The sequence below is a fragment of the Hemitrygon akajei genome, chromosome 18, assembly GCF_048418815.1.
Source record: "Hemitrygon akajei chromosome 18, sHemAka1.3, whole genome shotgun sequence".
Classification (NCBI taxonomy): Eukaryota; Metazoa; Chordata; class Chondrichthyes; order Myliobatiformes; family Dasyatidae; genus Hemitrygon; species Hemitrygon akajei.
The window spans coordinates 22,330,709-22,353,503 of record NC_133141.1 but is presented as its reverse complement, the minus strand read 5'-3'; the positions used below and the strand labels follow the sequence as shown (position 1 = coordinate 22,353,503).

Below are 22,795 nucleotides of genomic sequence, written 5' to 3'. Positions count from 1 at the left end.
ACTGATTCTGCCCCTATTTAATCCTGCATCCTTTACCACCAGCTTCTATTTCCATTTGTCATCTAGGCAAATGTGATGCTGCCCCCATTTAAAAGCATATTATTCCCTTCAGCAATGTATTTTTTTCTAATTTGATTAAGTAAGAATTAAAAGAATTCATACAGTCACCCTAAAATAAACAGCTACTTGGTTGATTGGGTAAATGCTGCATCTGGTGTGGTAACTCTGGCAAACAGACAGGATAGAGGCCTATGTTGAGCTTATCCATTTCAGACTTCTAATGTCAGCCTTGACAAGTCTGGACTCGGGAAAGAAAGACAGAAACCATCCAGGGTTAGTGACTCCGACAGTCAACCAGCAAATCCCACTGGGAGGTGCTCGTGTGTGGATGACAAGGTGGGGATTGGGGAGAGAGGAACATGGGGCGGAAAAGGACTGGGTGAGACTTGTCTGCTTGGATCTTCACAGTTGGATATCCGTCCAGAACAGATCCATGAAGCATGGTCACTCGGATATGGCAGTGGTGGAATTGGATCCAATAGGATTTGATATCTCTGTATTGGAGAATGGAACAGGGACACAACAAATAACTCTTCTAGCAGAGTTTCAAGTACTGGATAATTGTCTCCAACCCACAAGGCTGCTCTGATAAAGATGCAAAAGTCGCAAGTGGATCCTTAGGTCAGCCTTCCCTAATGGTAGTCTCCTCAACATGCCTGCTCTCTCCATTAACTTGACCAGCTTTTGGTCCAGAGAACCAAGCAGGCCTGGGCTAATACCATCTACCCTGGGAGACTCCCATTACTTCTGTGGGGTCACATTGTCTGCCTTAGTTATCCGACTGGGATCAAGATGGACAATTGAGGGTGCAGGAAAATGCATCTTCTCTGTAAAATTGTCAATAAGCCCGCAACACAAGGAGGGTGAGGGAGCTCCACCCTCCTCCCTGTCCACTTCCAGGGCTTCCCACTGAAGAGGGTGCAGATCAGGTAGAGAGGAAAGGGAACAGGATACAGAGGCAAGGTGCCAAGACGAGGTCAACTGCGAGTGGGACTAATGTGCGTCCGTTCGGGAACTCACATCCTATATCAACAACATTCCAAATTATTTTTATTTTGGCATCATCTCCTTCACTCCACAAAATCTGTTTATGCTATGTGCAGCGTTTTCAACAGACCTTCCTGAGCAAACTGGATACATGTTTATCTGCAAGCAATTCAGCAGAAAAATTCTTAACAAACTGCTACACACTGTCAATTGTGAGGGGACACAGAACACTAGCACAGCTAAAAGCAGAGGATGCAAAAGGTGGAACAAGGAAAACTTTAAGTATAATAGAGAACTAATGAGCAATAAAGACTGAAGTTCTTTAGAAAACAAAAAAAAAGTTGAGAGTGAGGGAGGCGGCCAATTAATACATAACCTTAATGTGTGACCTTTCTGCAAATGGATTCAGTTCACAGGCCACCCTGATGGCAATTAGGCACAATTTGTCAGACTACATTTTGGATTGTTTCCAAATGATTTATTGAGGACTGTGATGTTGCTCTCCGATGCAGATCCTTTTCAAAAAGAAAATCCCTGCAACAAGGGCTCAGCATAATCCAGGCCCCTGTCCTGGTCTAATTCAGCGCTGACGTGCATCCCAGATCCCTGTGGGGTCTTAGTGCTCTGATGAAGAGCAGTGATGAGTTGAGCCAAAGACCACAGCCCCTTGGACAGGAACTTGCGTGGGAGCAGTGGTCTAGCCAAATATGAAATGATTATCATTTTCAATGCAACATCTTAATATATATATGTGTGTGTGTGTGTGTGTGTGTGTGTGTGTGTGTGTGTGTGTGTGTGTGTGTGTGTGTGTGTGTGTGTGTGTGAGTGTGAGTGTGAGTGTGAGTGTGTGTGTGTGTGTGTGTGTGTGTGTGTGTGTGTGTGTGTGTGTGTGCACCCTTAACTCCTGGTGGAGTCGTCGGGGCGCCATCATGACAAGCTTTTTGCACCGATCTTTTTGGTGATTGCTCATCGTATGGTGTGTCCTGGGCATCTGAAACCCGGCGGAACCCATCCCTCTCCAGGTTTATTTTTATGAGGTCGAGTTGCTAGCTCGACACTCAACCCAGGCACAGATGGAGAGCGTGCGAGGGAGCCGGCCGGATTCGAACTCGGGACCTCTCGCCCCGAAGTCCAGCGCTGATGCCACTATGCCATCAGCCGGAAATATATATATTTAAATAAATATATATACTTTTTCTTTGAGATATACATCTTAGATCATTTGGGGCTGATGTTCTGCAATGAATAAGATAACATTCCAGTTCTGTCCATCCATCAATGCTGATATGTGGGCTGAACAGTGGGGTTATCTGAAGCTTCAAAGAAATGCAGTAAAGCGCAGAGTACAGCATAGCGCTCTCAGACAATCAAGGGGGATAAAATTGGATGCAGGCAAAAAAAAAAACAGGTGTATGGAAAATGATGCACAATTAAAACTGTCAGTCTTGAGCTTTGCTCCCTCATAAGCTCAGCAAGGAGTGTAGATACCCGGAAGTGGAGGTGGAGTTAAGATGGCGCTAAACAGCAACTCCTTTGCTTTCATCTTCGGAAACAGCTTTATTTCTATCTTCAATATCTCTAATTTTCCCTTTCAGGATTCTTTTGAAGACCCTGACCTGGAATTACACACTGACTACGGTTCTTTGTGGGAATGGGACCTGTTCTTGGGGTTCCACAACTGGGCGTTATTCGACATGCCAAGGGTTTGGCCTGAGTCTCGATTGTGTTTGGAAGCCGAAGATCTCGGGGCTCTGGAGAAGGGCGGATCGAGGGTTGGTGTCACAGCAGAAGACTCGTGTGTTGTCGGGGAGGCCGGAAAATCTTTCGCTGTGGGCCCGAAGACCCGAGGTCTTTGTGATCTTCAGGCACAGAACTTGTAAAAGGTGACAAAACGGAGTTTTAACATCGTAAACCAGCGGGTTGTTGTTATGTCTCCCTGATCACTGTGAAAATGGTGGACACCTCCCTCTCCCTTGCCAGGGAGAGAGAGAACCTGTGGTTTGTCGAATGCTGGATGAAATGTGAAGTCTTTGTGGTAACTGCAAGTCTGTGTCTTTGCTATTGCTTAGCTCACGCTTGTGCACGGTGGTGATGCTGATGCTTGCTTTTTGTTTTGCTGGTGGGGGGAGGGGGATTGTTGCTTGCTGCGGCTTACGTGCGGGGGGAGCTGGGGGGGACTTTGGGGTTCTCATGTTTAACTGTCATTCATTCTTTGGAGCACTTCTCTGTTTTTGTGGATGTTTGTGAAGAAAAAGCATTTCAGGATGTATATTGTATACATTTCTCTGACAATAAATTGGACCTTTCAACCTTTGAGATTTGTCAGTGTTGAGCCCAAGTTAAAACCAAAGAAGGAATTGCATTGGGGGTGGAGATGGTGAAAGTGAGTGCACAACCTGGGACAGAGGCTTTGACTGAGGAAGTACCCACGTACCCTATCCTACTCTAATAGGGGATTGGGAAGTTCTCATGGCAGAAACTCTACAGGCAGTAGGAAGTGACTGGCCATGGAGTCAATGCCAGGAGTCAAGCTACAAGGATTTGGATGCAGAGTCAATAACCTTACAGGAGTTTTAAAATCAGTCAATGCATCTTCAAATTTATTTTTATATAATTCTTTATAAATGTTGAATGTTATTGTTTTTGCTACATGTCGTGCCAACACACCATAGCACACTTCTAATACATGTAAATGTACGTGTCAAATAAAATTGATTCTTGATCCTTGAAAAGTGCCCGCCCCACCAACTGCTTAACTCGTTGCAGATACAACTCTGAGCATTTTGTCCTGCTATGCAAGCCCTCTCACTCTCCCAACTAAATAAAAAAAACAATAACCCGACCACTGATCCTTGAGGAATGCCACCATTCACCTTGAAGAATAACCATTCACCATGGCCTCTATTGTCTTTTACTGAGTCAACCTATTGCAGAAGGTTTGGAATGAAAAGAAGCACCCCAGCTGAAGGTACACCATTCCTGTAGATGTCATATCATCGTTGTTGCCATCATCATCATCCACTCGTTAAGTTCAAGCAAAAGTCCTTGGAAATCAATTAGCAAATTACATTTATTAATCAGTGCCATCTTTAAATAGCTCTTGTTGAGTTGGGCGGGCAGATCTGACCTGCTGGTGAAAACATTCTGAGAAGGGCAAGGAAATTCAGCACGGCCACCAAGTTTTAGAAAAGCTCCTATCCAGATGTATCACAGCTTGGTAAGGGAACTGCTCTGTCCGTGACTACAGAGAGTTGTGAACACAGCTCAGTACATCACAAAAACAAGCCTCTGGTAGATGGGCAAACACGAGGAAATCTGCAGATGCTGGAAATTCAAGCAACACACACAAAATGCTGGTGGAACGCACCAGGCCAGGCAGCATCTATAGGGAGAAGCACTGTCGACGTTTCAGGCCGAGACCCTTCGTCAGGACTAACTGAAAGGAAAGATAGTAAGAGATTTGAAAGTAGTGGGGGGAGGGGGAAATGCGAAACGATAGGAGAAGACCGGAGGGGGTGGGGGTGAAGCTGAGAGCCGGAAAGGTGATTGGCAAAAGGGATACAGAGCTAGAGAAGGGAAAGGATCATGGGACAGGAGGCTGGAGAGAAAGAAAGGGGGAGGGGAGCACCAGAGGTAGATGGAGAACAGGCAGAGAGATGGGCAGAGAGAGAGAAAGAAGGGGAGGGGGAAAAATAAATAAGTCAGGGATGGGGTAAGAAGGGGAGGAGGGCATTAACGGAAGTTAGAGAAATCAGTGTTCATGCCATCAGGTTGGAGGCTACCCAGACGGAATATAAGGTGTTGTTCCTCCAACCTGAATGTGGCTTCATCTTGACAGTAGAGGTTGGAGGAACAACACCTTATATACTGTCTGGGTAGCCTGCAACCTGATGGCATGAACATTGACTTCTCTGACTTCCATTAATGCCCCTCCTCCCCTTCTACCTCATCCCTGATTTATTTATTTTTCCCCCTTCCCATATTTTTTCTCTCTCTGCTCATCACTCTGCCTGTTCTCCATCTCCCTCTGGTGCTCCCCTCCCCCTTTCTTTCTCCCTAGGCCTCCCGTCCCATGATCCTTTCCCTTCTCCAGCTCTGTATCCCTTTTGCCAATCACCTTTCTGGCTCTCAGCTTCACCCCACCCCCTCCTGTCTTCTCCTATCATTTCGCATTTCCCCTCCCTCTCCTACTTTCAAATTTTTTACTATCTTTTCTTTCAGTTAGTCCTGACGAAGGGTCTCGGCCCGAAACGTCGACAGCGCTTCTCCCTATAGATGCTGCCTGGCCTGGTGTGTTCCACCAGCATTTTGTGTGTGTTGCTCTGGTAGATGGGCTCTGTCTATACTTATTGGCTGCTTCGGGAAAGCAGACAGCAGGACGTTTTCTCTTCTCACCCTCCCATTGGGCAAAAGGTACCAAAGCTTGAAATCCCCAGGCTCAAGAACAGCTTCTATCCTGGTGTTATAAGAAAAGACCTCATGTATGATAAAAATGAACTCCGAACCTCAGAATCTACCTTGCTGTGGCCCTTGCACCTTATTGTCTACTTGCACTGCGCTTTCTCTAATGGACATCTGTTGCCATCATAATCACAGCGTATTCTACATGCACTGCTGCTGCACGCAGCCATGCGCTCCTTAATTTGGTGACCAAAGGGGTGCCCACAAGCAATGGACACCAGACTGGAACCAATTTCAGCATTCAATATACCCAAAGGTAGGCACCACCAAATGGAATTTTGTGTCTCAAGACTCTGGCAAAGAGACCCATTCGGAGCCTCAACCTGTCGCTCCCTCTCGTAGATGCTGAGTGGACTTGATTGGGCTTGGATTCCCAACAACAATGCCTGTGTCATGACGTAATCCATTATCACAGCTTTGAGAGCACACTTTTACAGCAAAGTATGTTTAATTTTTGACAAGGCCACTGGAAATAAAAGGCACTTCAGAGACTGAAGGCAGGAGTGCTAAAAGCAAAACCCCTACACAGAGGGAGGGCATTGGGTTCATTTTCTAAACACAGTGCACATTCCAAATATACTTAGAGCAGGAGCTTCCGACAGGAGATCTGCAACAATCCATTAGTCCTCTGGTACAACTGCTGTGAGACTGCATTCCCAGGCCAGATGCAGACACACATCTGATCTCCAAACATCCTGCTGAGAGGCCTACGCAACAATGCAATGAGTACCCTGGTACTCCGCCATCTGCGAGGGGATTGTAAGAGGGGAGCAGTGTTATCACTGCATCCCAAGGATTCAACAGTCTGCAGGAAGCCATTGTATTGCAGATAATGTGAGGCTTTTCCTCCCTGCTATTTAAACCCAATCTGCTGTGTAATTGAGGCTGTACAAAGGCATTTCCGAAGTATATTTCCACCATTTGCTAACTTACTAACTCCACCCCAACCACCATCCCCCATCCCAAATTTCTTGCAAGCCGCCTTCCTTTTAATTTCAGCACCTCCCCGGCTTAACCCTTCCACTGCCGTTGTCATTTGCCAGTCTCTAGGCCTGCAGTTATTGCTTATGATTTATTTTGCTTGTGCAGTAATCAGATATAAAGCTGCATCCTGACTGGGGCTTTTCCACCCACGTAATGCACGGCAGCTCAGAAAGCCAGAAAGAGAATTATTTTACCTATTTCACTTTACAACCTACGCCGCATCGAGTCTTCTGCCAGATCTCAGATCCTCCCATTAATCTCGCTGCAGCCTTTTCACTTCCACCTGCCCATCAACTCTCACTGGTCCTCCGACTTCTCAACTACACACTTGGAGGCAACTAACCTACCAACCTGCATGTCTTTGGGACGTGGAAGGAAACTGGAGCATCTGGGAGAAACCCCGATGGCTGCCGAGCAACAACGCAGCACCGCGGCGCCGGGCTGCTGGACCGACTCCCCAGCTGACTCGGGGGTTCTACAGCTCACTCTCCGTGTACTACTTGTTTACTTTGTTGTACTATTTGCACGACTTGTCTTCTTTTGCACATTGGATACTCGGCAGTCTCTCGTCGTGCGAATTTCTTTTTACCGATCCTATTGCGTTTCCTTGTCTTGTGGCTGCACATGGAATACATACTTTGTACAAGAAACTTGAACTTTAAACTTTAGACACAGTCGCGAGGAGATCGTGCAGACTCCACACAGACAGCTGGATCGAATCTGGGTCACAGGAGTTGTGAGGCAGTGGCTCTACAAGCTGTGCCACGACGGAACCCCTTGGTGTCGTGATCCACATTCCCAGGACGTTACAGCTGATGAAGAATGTTTGAAGTGTGGTCTCTCATCATGTACAAAATGTGGCTGCCAAATCACAGACATTGGGAGCAACGGGATTATGTCCAGATAATGTTGTGATGCTGACCTTTTGAAAATTATTGTCTAGAACACTGGGGATACTTCCCCTGATAGCCCTCTGAAAGGATACAGAATTTTTTTTACATCCTGCTTGCTTGCTGCTTCTTCTGATAATTACGTTTGTGCTCATAATTCTGCAGGAGTCAAACCCCAAACCTCTTGACCCAGATGCTCCCCACTGAAACTCAGAACAAATTACCATATGCTGGTAATTATGTGGAACGTAGAACAATGGTTGCAGCATAATCGTGCTTTGCTACAGGAAGTGGTTGAAGCAGAGACTATTGCATTTTTAATGGTAACATTGTTTAATATTGAATGAGAGAAAGGTATGAAAGGTGTGAGAGGCGAGAGAGAGAGGGGAAGGAAATGAGGGGAAGAGACAGTGGGGGAAGAGAGAGGGGAGGAGAGGGCAGGAGGGAAGGGGAGGGGGAGAGAGGAGAGGAGGGAAGAGAGGGGGGAAGGGGAAGGGGAGAGGGGGAAGGGGAGAGGGAGGGAAGGGAAGAGAGGGGTATGGGGAAGGGGAAGAGGGGGAAATGGGGTAAAGAGGGAAGGGGGAAGTGTGGGTGTGGAGAGATAAAGGGGTGTGGGGAGGGAAGGGGGAGTGGGGAGGGAATGGGGAGTGGGTAGGGAAAGGGGAGTGGGGAGGGAAGGGGGAGAGCGGAGGGAAGGGGGAGAGGAAAGGGAGTGGGGAGGGAAGGAGGTGTGGGAAGGGAGTGGGGAGTGGGGAGGGAAGGGGAAGTGGGAAGGGAGTGGGGAGTGGGGAGGGAAGGGGAGTGGGGAGGGAAAGGGGAGTGGGGAGGGAAGGGGGAGTGGGAAGGGAAGGGGGAGTGGGGAGTGGGAAGGGGGAGTGGGGAGGGAAAGGGGAGTGGGGAGGGAAAGGGGAGTGGGAAGGGAAAGGGGAGTGGGGAGGGAAAGGGGAGTGGAGAGGGAAAGGGGAGTGGGAAGGGAAGGGGGAGTGGGAAGGGAAGAGGGAGTGGGGAGTGGGAAGGGAAGGGAGGGTGGGGAGGGAAAGGGGAGTGGGAGGGAATGGTGGAGTGGGAAGGGAAGGGGGAGTGGGGAGAGAAAGGGGAGTGGGAGGGAATGGTGGAGTGGGAAGGGAAGGGGGAGTGGGGAGGGAAAGGGGAGTGGGAAGGGAAGGGGGAGTGGGAAGGGAAGGGGGAGTGGGAAGGGAATGGTGGAGTGGGAAGGGAAGGGGGAGTGGGGAGGGAAAGGGGCGTGGGAAGGGAAGGGGGAGTGGGGAGTGGGAAGGGGGAGTGGGGAGAGAAAGGGGAGTGGGAGGGAATGGTGGAGTGGGAAGGGAAGGGGGAGTGGGGAGGGAAAGGGGCGTGGGAAGGGAAGGGGGAGTGGGGAGTGGGAAGGGAAGGGGGAGTGAGAAGAGGGAGTGGGAAGGGAAGGGGAAGTGGGAAGGGAAAGGGGAATGGGAAGGGGGAGTGGGAAGGGGAAGTGGGAAGGGAGTGGGGAGGGAAGGGGGAGTGGGAAGGGGGAGTGGAAAGGGGGAGTGGGAAGGGGGAGTGTGGAGGGAAAGGGGAGTGGGAGGGAATGGTGGAGTGGGAAGGGGAGGGGGAGTGGGGAGGGAAAGGGGAGTGGGGAGGGAAAGGGGAGTGGGGAGGGAAGGGGGAGTGGGGAGTGGGAAGGGGAAGTGGGAAGGGAGTGGGGAGGGAAGGGGGAGTGGGAAGGGGGAGTGGAAAGGGGGAGTGGGAAGGGGGAGTGGGAAGGGGGAGTGGGGAGGGAAAGGGGAGTGGGAGGGAATGGTGGAGTGAGAAGGGGAGGGGGAGTGGGGAGGGAAAGGGGAGTGGGAAGGGAAGGGGGAGTGGGGAGTGGGAAGGGAAGGGGGAGTGGGGAGTGGGAAGGGAAGGGGGAGTGGGGAGTGGGAAGGGAAGGGGGAGTGAGAAGAGGGAGTGGGAAGGGAAGGGGAAGTGGGAAGGGAAAGGGGAATGGGAAGGGGGAGTGGAAAGGGGGAGTGGGAAGGGAAGGGGGAAAATGGGAAGGGGAGTGGGAAGGGAAGGGGAAGTGAGAAGGGAAAGGGGAATGAGAAGGGGAGTGGGGAGGGAAAGTGGAGCGGGGAGGGAAGGGGAAGTGGGAAGGGAGTGGGGGGTGGGGAGTGAAGGGGGAGTGGGAAGGGAAGGGGGAGTGGGAAGGGAAAGGGGAATGAGAAGGGGAGTGGGGAGGGAAAGTGGAGCGGGGAGGGAAGGGGAAGTGGGAAGGGAGTGGGGGGTGGGGAGTGAAGGGGGAGTGGGAAGGGAAGGGGGAGTGGGAAGAGGGAGTTGGAAGGGAAAGGGGAGTGGGAAGGGAAAGGGGAGTGGGAAGGGGGAGTGGGAAGGGAGTGGGGAGTGGGGAGGGAAGGGGGAGTGGGGAGGGAAGGGGAAGTGGGAAGGGAGTGGGGAGTGGGGAGGGAAAGGGCAGTGGGGGAGGGAGGGGGAGTGGGAAGGGGGAGTGGGATGGGGGAGTGGGAAGGGAAAGGGGAGTGGGAAGGGAAGGTGGAGTGGGGAGTGGGAAGGGAAAGGGGAGTGGGGAGTGGGAAGGGAAGGGGGACTGGGAAGCGGGAGTGGGAAGGGAAGGGGGACTGGGAAGGGAAGGGGCAGTGGGAAGGGAAGGGGGAGTGGGAAGGGAAGGGGGAGTGGGGGGGAGTGGGGAGGGAAGGGGGAGTGGGGGGGAGTGGGGAGGGAAGGGGGAGTGGGTAGGGAAGGGGGTGTGGGTAGAGAAGGGGGAGTGGGAAGGGAAAGAGGAGTGGGAAGGGAAATGGGAGTGGGAAGGGGGAGTAGGAAGGAAATGGGAGAGGGAGAGGAAGAGATTTTGTCTTTACTTTGGCAAAGAGCTGGGCACAGACAGATTGATTTAATTTGTCTTCTTCTGTGTCATGAGTCTCTGAGCGTCTAATTTTTCTATTGTTTTTGAAAAAGCTTAGAAACTGGTTTTGAAAGTGCAAGAAATGTGTCATCTGTGATAGTGCTCTCCCGTCTTCGGTGGAAAGATGTGGGTTCAAGTCAGACATCAGAGACTCGAGCACGCAACCTTGGCCAACACTCTCACGAGTGCAGAACTGAGAGAAGACTGCACTGCTGGAGGTGCTGCCTTTCAGTTAAGGCATTAAGATCCCTACGCTATTTGAAAGAGCAGAGGTGTCTCATCAACAACCCTCGCTCAACAAACACTCAAAACAGATTCATAAAATACTAGAAAAACTCAGTAAATCAGGCAGTATCTGTGGAGAGAAAAAAGGTTATTTTATTCTCTATTCATGGATGCTGCCTGACATAGAAACATAGAAAACCTACAGCACAATACAGGCTCTTCGGCCCACAAAGTTGTGCCGAACATGTCCCTACCTTAGAAATTACTAGGGTTACCCATAGCCCTCTATTAAGCTCCATGTACCTATCCAAAAGTCTCTTAAAAGACCCTATCTTATCCGCCTCCACCACCACCGCCGGCAGCCCATTCCACGCACTCACCACTCTTTACGTAAAAAACTTAACCCTGACATCTCCTCTGTACCTACTCCCCAGCACCTTAAACCTGTGTCCTCTTGTGGCAACCATTTCAGCCCTGGGAAAAAGCCTCTGACTACCCACACAATCAATGCCTCTCATCTTATACACCTCTATCAGGTCATCTCTTATCCTCCGTCGCTCCAAGGAGAAAAGGCCGAGTTCACTCAACCTGTTTTCATAAGGCATGTTCCCCAATCCAGGCAACATCCTTGTAAATCTCCTCTGCACCCTTTCTATGGTTTCCACATCCTTCCTGTAGTGAGGTGACCAGAACTGAGCACAGTACTCCAAGTGGGGCCCGACCAGGGTCCTATATAAGCTGCAACATTTCCTCTCGGCTCCTAAATTCAATTCCACGATTGATGAAGGCTAATACACCATACGCCTTCTTAACCAGAGAGTCAACCTGCGCAGCAGCTTTGAGTGTCCTATGGACTCGGACCCCAAGATCCCTCTGATCCTCCACACTGCCAAGAGTCTTACCATTAATACTATATTCTGCCATCATATTTGACCTACCAAAATGAACCACCTCACACTTACCTGGGTTGAACTCCATCTGCCACTTCTCAGCCCAGTTTTGCATCCTATCAATGTCCCGCTGTAACCTCTGTCAGCCCTCCACACTATCCACAGCATCCCCAACCTTTGTGTCATCAACAAATTTACTAACCCATCCCCCACTTCCTCATCCAGGTCATTTATAAAAATCACAAAGAGTAAGGGTCCCAGAACAGATCCCTGACTTGCTGAAAATGTCCATTGTTCATAAATACATGAAGTTATCTTGCATGGAAATAGACCCTTCGTCTCAACTCATCCGTGCCAATCAAGACACCCATAGAAGATTGTTTGCATTTGGGATCATATCGCTCTAAACTTTTCCTATCCATGTTTTTGTCTAAATGTTTATTCAAACATTGTGATTGTACCTGTATCTACCACTTATTCTGGCAGCTTGTTCCATATTCCCACAATCCTCTGTGTGAAAAACTTGCCCCTCCAATCCCCTTGAAATCTTTCCTCTTATCATGAAGCTAAGCCCTCAAGTTGAGACTCCCCTAACCTGGGGAAAAGGCTACCTATCTAACCTACGTACAGTATGCTCCTTATAATGTTGTAAACCTCAATAAGGTGACCCCCTCAATCTCCTTAACTGCAGGGAAAACTTTTCTGACCTATCCAATCTCTTCTTATAACTCAAAAGCCTTCCAGTCCCAGCAACATCCTTGTGAATCTTTTCTACACCCTTTCTAGTTTAAGCACATCCTTCCTATATTGTGGTGACCAGAACTGCACACCAGCCTAACCAACAATTTGTACAACTGTAACATGATGACCAATTCCTATACTCAGTGCCTAAGCCAATGAAAGCAAGCATACCAATCGCCTTCTTCACCACTCCATCTAACTGTGTTGCCACTTTCAGAGAACTATGTACTGATATCCTAAGGACTCACAGTTCACTAGCACTTCCCAGGGCCCTGCCATTCACTGTATGTCCTGGCCTGGTTTAACTTCTCAAAATACATCATTCCACACTTGTCTGAGTTAAATTCCCTTGCTCGCTATCTGAGTTGATCTCATCCTCTGTATCAATTTCAAATTTCCAGTATCTGCAATGTTTACTTCAACCCAAACCATATATAATCAGCATTCTGTAGATCTGTTTAATCTTAGGAATGAAGGACTGAATGGCTTCTGGAATCGTCCATAATTTATTTACCATCATGAACCTACTGCCCTCACTAATTACTGCTCTTGTAAACTTATGATTTGGACCCCCATCATCCAGGTCTTGCTCTCTTCTCGCTACTACCATTCAGCTAGGAGGTATAGGCCCCACACCACCAGATTCAGGAACAGTTATTACCCTACATCCATCAGGCTTCTGAATGGGATGGTTTATATCACACACCTCAACACTGAACGGACTCCACAACCTATAGACTCACTGTCAAGCACACTACATTTCATTCCTGAACATGTGTGCTGGAGTGACTGAAGATTAGCCAGTCACAGTCTGAGATGAAACTTCCCAAAGTGGAACCATTCTGCCCCTCCCACAATCCCTTTCTGTTACCTGGGCTGCAGCTCTTCAGCAGCATCCACTGGTGGGGTGACAGGACGGATTTGACTCTGCTCTTGCTCAATCCACTGCAGTTCCATTCTTTCATCAATCCTATCCTCACAGTACCACTGTTTCCCAGCCTCTCCCACACCCACCTTCCTCCCCCAGACCACTTCCAGCATTAAATTACAATTCCTCATCCCTGTAAGAAACAGGAACAGGGAGGGGCGATTCCGCTCCTCGAGCCTGCCCTGCCATTAATCAAGGTCATGGCTGATTGCTTTCCTCAACTCTGCTTTCCTGCCCTGCCCCACATATCACACAATTCCCTTAATATGATGGGGATGGAGGAACTGAGGGAAATACATGTTAGTAGGGAAGTGGTGTTAGGTAAATTGAAGGGATTAAAGGCAGATAAATCCCCAGGGCCAGATGGTCAGCATCCCAGAGTGCTTAAGGAAGTAGCCCAAGAAATAGTGGATGCATTAGTGATAATTTTTCAAAACTCCTTAGATTCTGGATTAGTTCCTGAGGATTGGAGGGTGGCTAATGTAACCCCACTTTTTAAAAAAGGAGGGAGAGAGAAACCGGGGAATTATAGACCGGTTAGTCTGACATCGGTGGTGGGGAAAATGCTAGAGTTGGTTATCAAAGATGTGATAACAGCACATTTGGAAAGAGGTGAAATCATCGGACAAAGTCAGCATGGATTTGTGAAAGAAAAATCATGTCTGATGAATTTTATAGAATTTTTTGAAGATGTAACTAGTAGAGTGGATAGGGGAGAGGCAGTGGATGTGGTATATTTAGATTTTCAAAAGGCTTTTGACAAGGTCCCACACAGGAGATTAGTGTGCAAACTTAAAGCACATGGTATTGGGGGTATGGTATTGATGTGGATAGAGAATTGGTTTGCAGACAGGAAGCAAAGAGTGGGAGTAAACGAGACCTTTTCAGAATGGCAGGCAGTGACTAGTGGGGTACCGCAAGGCTCAGTGCTGGGACCCCAGTTGTTTACAATATATATTAATGATTTAGATGAGGGAATTAAATGCAGCATCTCCAAGTTTGCAGATGACACGAAGCTGGGCGGCGGTGTTAGCTGTGAGGAGGATGCTAAGAGGATGCAGGGTGACTTGGATAGGTTAGGTGAGTGGGCAAATTCATGACAGATGCAATTTAATGTGGATAAATGTGAGGTTATCCACTTTGGTTGCAAGAACAGGAAAACAGATTATTATCTGAATGGTGGCCGACTAGGAAAAGGGGAGATGCAACGAGACCTGGTTGTCATTGTACACCAGTCATTGAAGGTGGGCATGCAGGTACAGCAGGCAGTGAAAAAGGCAAATGGTATGTTGGCATTCATAGCAAAAGGATTTGAGTACAGGAGCAGGGAGGTTCTACTGCAGTTGTACAAGGCCTTGGTGAGACCGCACCGAGAATATTGTGTGCAGTTTTGGTCCCCTAATCTGAGGAAAGACATTCTTGCCATAGAGGGAGTACAGAGAAGGTTCACCAGATTGATTCCTGGGATGTCAGGACTTTCATATGAAGAAAGACTGGATCGTCCAGGCTTATACTCATTGGAATTTAGAAGATTGAGGGGGGATCTTATTGAAACGTATAAAATTCTAACGGGATTGGACAGGCTAGATGCAGGAAGATTGTTTCCTATGTTGGGGAAGTCCAGAACGAGGGGTCACAGTTTAAGGATAAAGGGGAAGCCTTTTAGGACCGAGATGAGGAAAGACTTCTTCACACAGAGAGTGGTGAATCTGTGAAATTCTCTGCCACAGGAAACAGTTGAGGCTGGTTCATTGGCTTCATTTAAGAGGAAGTTAGATATGGCCCTTGTGGCTAAAGGGATGAGGGGGTATGGAGAGAAAGCAGGTACAGGGTTCTGAGTTGGATGATCAGCCATGATCATACTAAATGGCGGTGCAGGCTCGAAGGGCCAAATGGCCTACTCCTGCACCTATTTTCTATGTTTCTATATCCGAACGTAATCAATGACTGGAGCTGCCACAACCCACTGGGGGAGAGAATTCCAAAGATTCACCACCCTCTGAGTGAAGAAATTCCTTCTCATCTCAGTCTTAAATTGCCTCTATTTTGAGCCTTTGACCCCTGATCCTCGACTTCTCAGCTAGGTGATACATCCTCCCTTCATTCCGACTGTTGCGCCGTTTAAGACTTGTACAAATTATAATGATATCTCCTCTTGTTCTTTGAAGAAAATGTAGGTTTAGTCTACTCAAGTCCCTCCTCACAAGGTAAACATTTACAAATTTTCACTGTCATGTCCTTGACTCTTTAGTGTACGGGTACTTGATATATAAAGCTGTATATGTGATGAGTGGACCACCCTCAATCCATAGAAACACCTTGTACTGACATTTCCTTTTGCTCAGCCTTTAGATTTATGAAATTTTACTTAAGAAAACATTTCCAAGAAGGCATCCCTTTTGTAAATTGTGGAATGGCTGCACACTAGGTACAGTCTTGTGAAATCCATTGTAATCAAAGTAAGTCGCCTTTACACCAGAACTCAAACACTCTTATAATAAAGACCAACATACTATTTGCCTTCCTCACAGTTTCTTGCATTTGCATCCTTGACCTCAGATCTCTCTGTGACCTCCTCCTCACAGTTCCCCAACATTTCTTTAGCTTTTCTTCTTCATAGTGCTAACTCAGGCCTTGTGGTCTAACCACGCTCTGACAATTAATGGAAGAGGTGTTAACCACCTCAGGACAACTGTGTACTATTGTCATGAGCCCCATGGGTCTGTGCATCTGCATTTGTTATTTGGTGTCTTATCTAGAGTCATTAAGCCCTTGTGCTTTCTGTTTAATTTTGTGATTTTTAATCATGTTTTTAAAAAGTTTAATCATGATTTTTATTAATGACCTGGATGTGGGGGTAGAAGGGTGGGTTGGCAAGTTTGCAGACTACACAAAGGTTGGTAGCGTTGTGGATAGTGTAGAGGATTTTCGAAGATTGCAGAGAGACATTGATAGGATGCAGAAGTGGGCTGAGAAGTGGCAGATGGAGTTCAACCCAGAGAAGTGTGAGGTGGTACACTTTGGAAGGACAAACTCCAAGGCAGAGTACAAAGTAAATGGCAGGATACTTGGTAGTGTGGAGGAGCAGAGGGATCTGGGGGTACATGTCCACAGATCCCTGAAAGTTGCCTCACAGGTAGATAGGGTAGTTAAGAAAGCTTATGGGGTGTTAGCTTTCATAAGTCGAGGGATAGAGTTTAAGAGTAATGATGCAGCTTTATAAAACTCTGGTTAGGCCACACTTGGAGTACTGTGTCCAGGTCTGGTCGCCTCACTATAGGAAGGATGTGGAAGCATTGGAAAGGGTACAAAGGAGATTTACCAGGAAGCTGCCTGATTTAGAGAGTATGGATTATGATCAGAGATTAAGGGAGCTAGGGCTTTACTCTTTGGAGAGAAGGAGGATGAGAGGAGACATGATAGAGGTGTACAAGATATTAAGAGGAATAGATAGAGTGGACAGCCAGCGCCTCTTCCCCAGGGCACCACTGCTCAATACAAGAGGACATGGCTTTAAGGTAAGGGGAGGGAAGTTCAAGGGGGATATTAGAGGAAGGTTTTTCACTCAGAGAGTGGTTGGTGCGTGGAATGCACTGCCTGAGTCAGTGGTGGAGGCGTTCTCTTGGAATCTCTATGAATAAACTTGTTTCTGTCTCTACACGGAAGTCTGTCATTCCTCCTCATCCGGGTCCAGTCATTTGTCAGCGCGCATCATGACAACTATACTTTGCATCAAATCTAAGGCCTTCCAAGCCTTCTAAATAGCCTCCCCTTACCTCCCCTGTATGTTTCCACTGTTTCCTCATGTTCCTGCCTTGCAGCTGCTGGCTGCCCGTAATGTAGCACCGTGCACTCACCCAATGTAATTAGTCCGGAGGGAGATCTCCAGCTCTCGCAGCACCTTTGTGGATTCCTGCACGCGGCGTCTAAACTTCTGCAAAAGATTAAGAAAGGTCTGTGGGTGCAGATCCGATTAATTTTAGCCTGGGGTGATGAACAGAGGGCCATATTAAAGGAGTTTAATAGTGCTACAAATCACTGCCCTATAGGTACAGATTGTGGCTGTTTTCACACTGCACATAATCACGCCTAGCATTGTGCACTCATCCTCCTTATCCCTGCTCTCTATCCCCTCTCTCTCCATGCACCCTTCCATTCCTTGTTCCTCACTCTCCCTCCCTTTCCCACTATCCATCGCCTTCTCACTCTCCACACCACCCTCCACTATCCCTCATTCTCTCTCTCTCATCCTCTGGCCTCAACTTCCATCTCATCCTCCGCCTCAGTCTGTCTCCCTTCTTCACCCTCCCTCCTGTCCCTACTTCTTCACTGACTCCTTCACAACCCCTTCCACACTTCCTCCTCGTTTCACATTGGAACTGACACACCAATAACGCGGCAAGCTTAACACTGAGAGTTTCATGGTGCTGAAGTGGATTGCCTGGGAGGAGAGGCTCTCCATGACTGTCTCTGCATCCCTAAACTACATCTGCTTTTGATGTACAGTCCATGCTGTAACGGAGAAAATTCAGCATCCAGTCTACTTTCGAGATTCCACATATTTAACCAGCTGGGTTTATCCTGATTGATGCTTACTCAATCAAAGGTGAGCTTTATTTGTCACATGTACATCGAAACGTACAGTGAAATGAGTTACTTTGTGTCAACGACCGACACAGGCCAAAATGGTGCGAGGGGCAGCCTGCAAGTGTTGGCACACTTCCAACATAGCATGCCCACAGCTCACTAACCCGAACGTCTTTGGAATGTGGGAGGAAACCGAATCACCGGGAGGAAACCCACACAGTTATGGGGTTTAATACCTGTCCCACATACAAAATCAGCCTCACACTCCCCAAGGCTAAAGAGCAGCTCATGCATGCTCACTGAACTTATTCTTAAGGATGTCTTATTCAATGTGTTGCGGCAATACTCAAGATTGTGGCCCTCCTCATAAAGCTGTTTCACTGGTGTACATTTAATCATAGTCCTTTTACCTTCCTGGTGACTCCTGGGTCCAGGTAGCTCTTGAGTTTCTGGATGTAGGTGTGTGGAGGGTTCTTCACCTGAAACCGCTCCTGATCATATAAATAGAAAGAGTCAGTCATTTAGGTTGAAACACGAGAACCAGGATCAACAGATGATGGGATAAATTTACTGAACCTTTAGAACGGTCTACCCTAGAAAGCTAAGGACACTGAGACCTCATTCATTCGTGGACTAGAGAAAGAATTTTTTATACACAAGGGGAAATTGAGGAATATGGGATTGGGCAGAAAAGTGAAATTTGTAGGATCATCTGAAACAAAACAGAGAATGGCGGAAACATTCAGCTGATCATGCAGCATCTGTGGAGAAAAAGGCAAAATCCAATGTTGAGGAAAAAAATCATTTCTGACAAAGGGACTTTGACCTGGAACGTTGTTTCTCTCTGAGTGTTTCTATCAGTCCCTGTTTAGTTTCACCTGGAGCGTTTTGCTTTTGGGATATTGTTGAATAGTGGGACATGCGTGCTTTCCATTGGGAGATAATCATAGTGAGAAGGAGGGGGCAGAAACCCTGGCTGATTTATTTTCTGTGACCTGCGCCAGAGATGTCGAAAGCCAAAAGTAAGACCACCTTCTCCACCTGTCAGCAGGTGGGGAACAGGTAGCTTTGGGCCAAATGGAGATCAGACTTGCATCTGCCCATGGACACTATGAGGGGGCATGATTGAACCCATAATGCAGATTTTAGAAAGCCGTGACTTGATGCTTCAGTGGCACTATGCTTACTTAATAAATGAACTGAGTTAAATGGCCTGTGTCCAATCTCAATTGCACCACTAATGGTGGCCATGCCTTCAGTAATTCCCTCCATAAACCTCTCTGCCCCTCTACTGCTCTCTCTCCTCTAAGACCAACCACTGTGATCACACTTGCGGTATTCTATCCCAATGTCTCCTTCACTGGGGTCTAATTGTGTCTGAGAACACTTCTGTCAAGCACTTTCCTTTGCTAAGTGTGTAATGTTTTCCTTGTTGTAGTCAATTGAGCTGTGGGAGCAGAGTGGATGTGCCAGGTTCCCTTTCCTCAACTTATTGGGCTGAGTCCTGGGACACGACGGGAGATTTTGCTGGGAAGCTTCACCCATTGCAGGACCCTAGAAAAGATAAGTGCACTCCCAGTGAGTGAAGCGAAGGGCCAGAAATTGACTGGCATCCTCCTGTGACTGACGTGTCAAGTTCCTCTCTAAGGAAACGTTCTCATGCAAATGTGCATCTAAAATACTTGATCTCCACCTCCCACCCCTAACCCTTTCCAAATCCACACTTCAAGGTACCTGTCAGGCTGACCAATCTCTCATAACCCTACCACCAACATCTCAGGCCTTCCGCCATCTGAATCAGAATCCAAATAATATGCCATGTTTTTTTTTGGGGATATCAGAATACAAAGTCAGTTGGATATTTCAAATTTCAGTGGAATGCACAGAAGACCAGCCTGGGTACAGAACTCTCACAGTCCAGCGATGGTTAATTGGCCAATGTAAACTAGCCCTTGTGTGTAGGTGATGTATAGAATCTGAAGTTGATGGATGTGTGGGGAGAATAAAACAGGGATGAGTGTGAAAATGACTACTTGATGGTTAGTGTGGACCTAGTGGCCTAAAGGCCCATTTCTGCATCATATAGCTCAATCCATCCATGACTCTGTGTTGAACACACTGCAAGTTTCACATCCTCAGCTGAGCAGTGAGACAGTGGTCTGGAGACAGAAGCTCATCAAGGCAAAGCCCCGAATGAGAGGAGGAAATCCATCTCCACATCACCCCTAGCCCTCCCCAAACAATGCTCGGGAGTGGGGGGGGGGTCACTGCATCCCAACCTGTAAGGTAGGTTTTATCAGATTCCAAGTACCTGGTCACAGATGAGATCCCACTTCTTCTCATTGTCATACTGCCGTAAGAGCCGTGCTTTATCTGGAGGAAGGTTCATAGAATTCTGCAAAGGAAGCAAATAGGGAGAATATTATTTCCCAGAGGAAACTCTTTCATGCCTGCCAACATAACACCACACAATGGCCAAGAAACCTGGGCAGATTTCTGCCTTTCCATCCAGACATAGAAATGGCCCATTCTAGAAACTGCCTGATAATTCATAAATGAATGAAATCAAAACTTCACCCACTGCAGTAACAGGCAGTGGATCGGCAAAGTCAGGTTACACACCTGGGGGTGTGTTGAACTGAATACTCCTTGAGTACTCCCAGCCACTGGGACCTGGACAGGTCCTGTCCAGCTTCTGGGCCGAGGATAATTTGTCAGGCACTGGGCTAGGCATACATACCAGCAGCATCTGTAAACTCACAGCAGACCCCCAGAAACGTAGATTGGCAATGGCAGAAGCAATGAGTGAGGTACAAGCAATAAGCAAGAGGAACTTGCCAAGCAATAAGGGATTCAGGATGTCCAAATCCCATTCACGAGTTCCCCACACAATTGAGGGTGAGCTTGGGAATTCAACAGCAGAACAAGCTGAACCTGTGTCCGTTGGAGGACGAAGCCCAATCTGAAGCATTGCTCTGCAACATGCTAATCCACTTAACTAGCCTGGCAGCCCCTTGGCATCTATACCATGCCTTCTGCTAGTCTGACTGTACATCACACAAAAAAATTAGACTTGCAGATACCCTCAAGTCATTTGCACCCATGGGCAATTTTGTGCAAATGAATCAACGTTGTATAGAGAAATGCAAATTTCAAATACTCTGGAGACCAGAGTGCCTAATGCCTGCGCTAAGGATTGAGAACACGTGAATTGTTATTTTGTGGGACTGTACTCCACCCCTCAAATATCCTGGAGAGCTGCACAGAAGCGGGTATCTTTGTTGAACATAGTACCCATTCCACGCACGCCTATGTAATACAAATCAAAGTGTATCAATTTCTGGCGTTGGTGGAGTCAAGATCATCTATTCTGATCTACCCGCTAGCACAGGCTAGTAGGTTTTTGGTTTAACCGCTGGTCTGAAGAATGTCTTTCTACAGAGCGGTAGTAAGTCCCAAAATAGAGACTGAATGCAGAATCGAGATGGAACTTACGTCATGTGGATTCAGTTGCAAGTTAGGATGATAACAAATGTGTTAAAAGATATTGCAGAGCTTCGATACAGTCAGGATGCAAGCTATATTAAACAAAGTCTGCAGACGCTGGAAATCCAAAGCAACACACAGAAAATGCTGGAGGAACTCAGTAGGTCAGGCAGCATCTATGGAAATGAATAGATAGCCGACAGTTTGGGCATGAAGAAGGGTCTTGGCCGAAAACTGCCTGACCTGAGGATCTCTTTTATGTGTGCTGCAAGATATATTGGCTATTTTTACAGAATAGATCTTGGAAAGAGTTACTTGAAAACATTCTCTTTAGCTGAAGCTCAGTTGCTAAGGGAGAAGTTCCGAAGAACAGTCCCACACTGTGATATAAATCCAAAGCCTGGATGGCAGCAGCTGAGGGTCTCGTTATAATGCTTTCCAGATCACGCTCATACCTCAATGACCTCAGGCTTTTTGAGTTCTGCACTGAGCTCAGCACAAGCATGGCCCATGTGCAGGTGGCTCTTCGTGCCCAGCAAAGTCAGAAGTAAGAATTTGGCAGGGAAGGGGTTCCAGATCAGCTGGGCTCTGTGAGCAGTCAGCCTTCTTCAGAGGTGGAGGCCTTGACAGGCTTTTGCTGGGGTGGAGAGGTTCAAAATGCAGGAAGGTAGTCAGAAGCCCACTTGCTTCAGTGAAGCAAAATGACCCAATGAGGAAGGGTGGCATAGGAAGAAGAAACATTTGCTATAACATCTACCACACCCTCAGATTCTTCAGCCGTTTCACGGGCACCCTGCCCACCTGTCCTTTCTGCGGCTGGGAGGATTCAGAGTACCATGCTTATATGTAGCGTGAGAGGTTACAGTCCGTGACTGAGTATCTGAACGGGTTGCTCCTCAAGTTCTGCTTGCACTTCAGCCTCACGCTCCTGATATATGGTCACCCTGTAAAGAGGAGGGTGAGTCGCTTGGGGGATCTACTAGTGAGCTTGCTCCTGGGTGTAGCCAAGATAGCCATTCACAGGTCCAGGCGGCGGGCAGTTGAGGGCCCTGCCCGAGCTGACTGGCTGCCCCTCTTCCAGGGCCTTTGTTCATGCCCAGGTGTCCTTGAAGTCTCTATTGAAACAGTGGGAGAGGTGGGGAGGTATTTTGAGAATGGTGCCCCCCCCCAGGGAATTGAGTGCTTTGTAGATGATAGCAACCATATTTTAATTTGAAATTGTAGATAGCATTGTAAATCACTGATCATTGTGTGTATTTTGTGAGTGAATGAACTTCTGTAGTTTTGTAATAAAAAGCATTCAGGCAGTTTGTGAGCGTAACCAAGCAGGCTGAGCAGAGCTGAGTTCATTCCACGTTAGAGCAGCCCAGTCGGACTGGCACAGGGGGAGGTTACACCTGCGGGGACAAAGGCAAGGCCAATGCTGCTCTCTCAATTGTAATCTGGGCAGCAAAGGCCCAAAAAACCAGGGCATTTCAACTGATGCCAGTTCTCCATTTGAGGTAATCAGCTTTTAAGGGTTCCTAGAAAAGGGGTTTCTCTCAGATGACAAGTTAGGAACATATTGCTTATAATGAAGCAGGAAGCCAGTTGCCCATTGAATCTATGCTAGCTCTCAGAGTTATCCCATTCCCCCTCTTATTTTCTTCTAATCTATTTTCTCTCTTATGCCACCAACATA

At 47.7% G+C, this 22,795-nt stretch overlaps 1 protein-coding gene across 5 annotated transcripts in view; it reads right to left on the bottom strand.

Moving 5' to 3' along the window:
• Positions 1 to 22,795, bottom strand: part of LOC140741182 (formin-like protein 3) — a 174,168-nt gene that overhangs the window by 82,045 nt on the left and 69,328 nt on the right. For all 5 annotated transcript variants that reach the window (XR_012102021.1, XR_012102020.1, XM_073071057.1 and 2 more), the window contains exons 2-4: positions 19,940 to 20,023; positions 18,039 to 18,119; positions 16,899 to 16,975 (exon numbers count right to left, since the gene is read on the bottom strand). Coding sequence is in view for 3 of the 5 variants with exons in the window: in XM_073071057.1 (XP_072927158.1) it covers positions 16,899 to 16,975; positions 18,039 to 18,119; positions 19,940 to 20,023 (242 nt within the window). In the remaining 2 variants the exon portion in view is untranslated. The remainder of the gene's footprint in view (positions 1 to 16,898; positions 16,976 to 18,038; positions 18,120 to 19,939; positions 20,024 to 22,795) is intronic.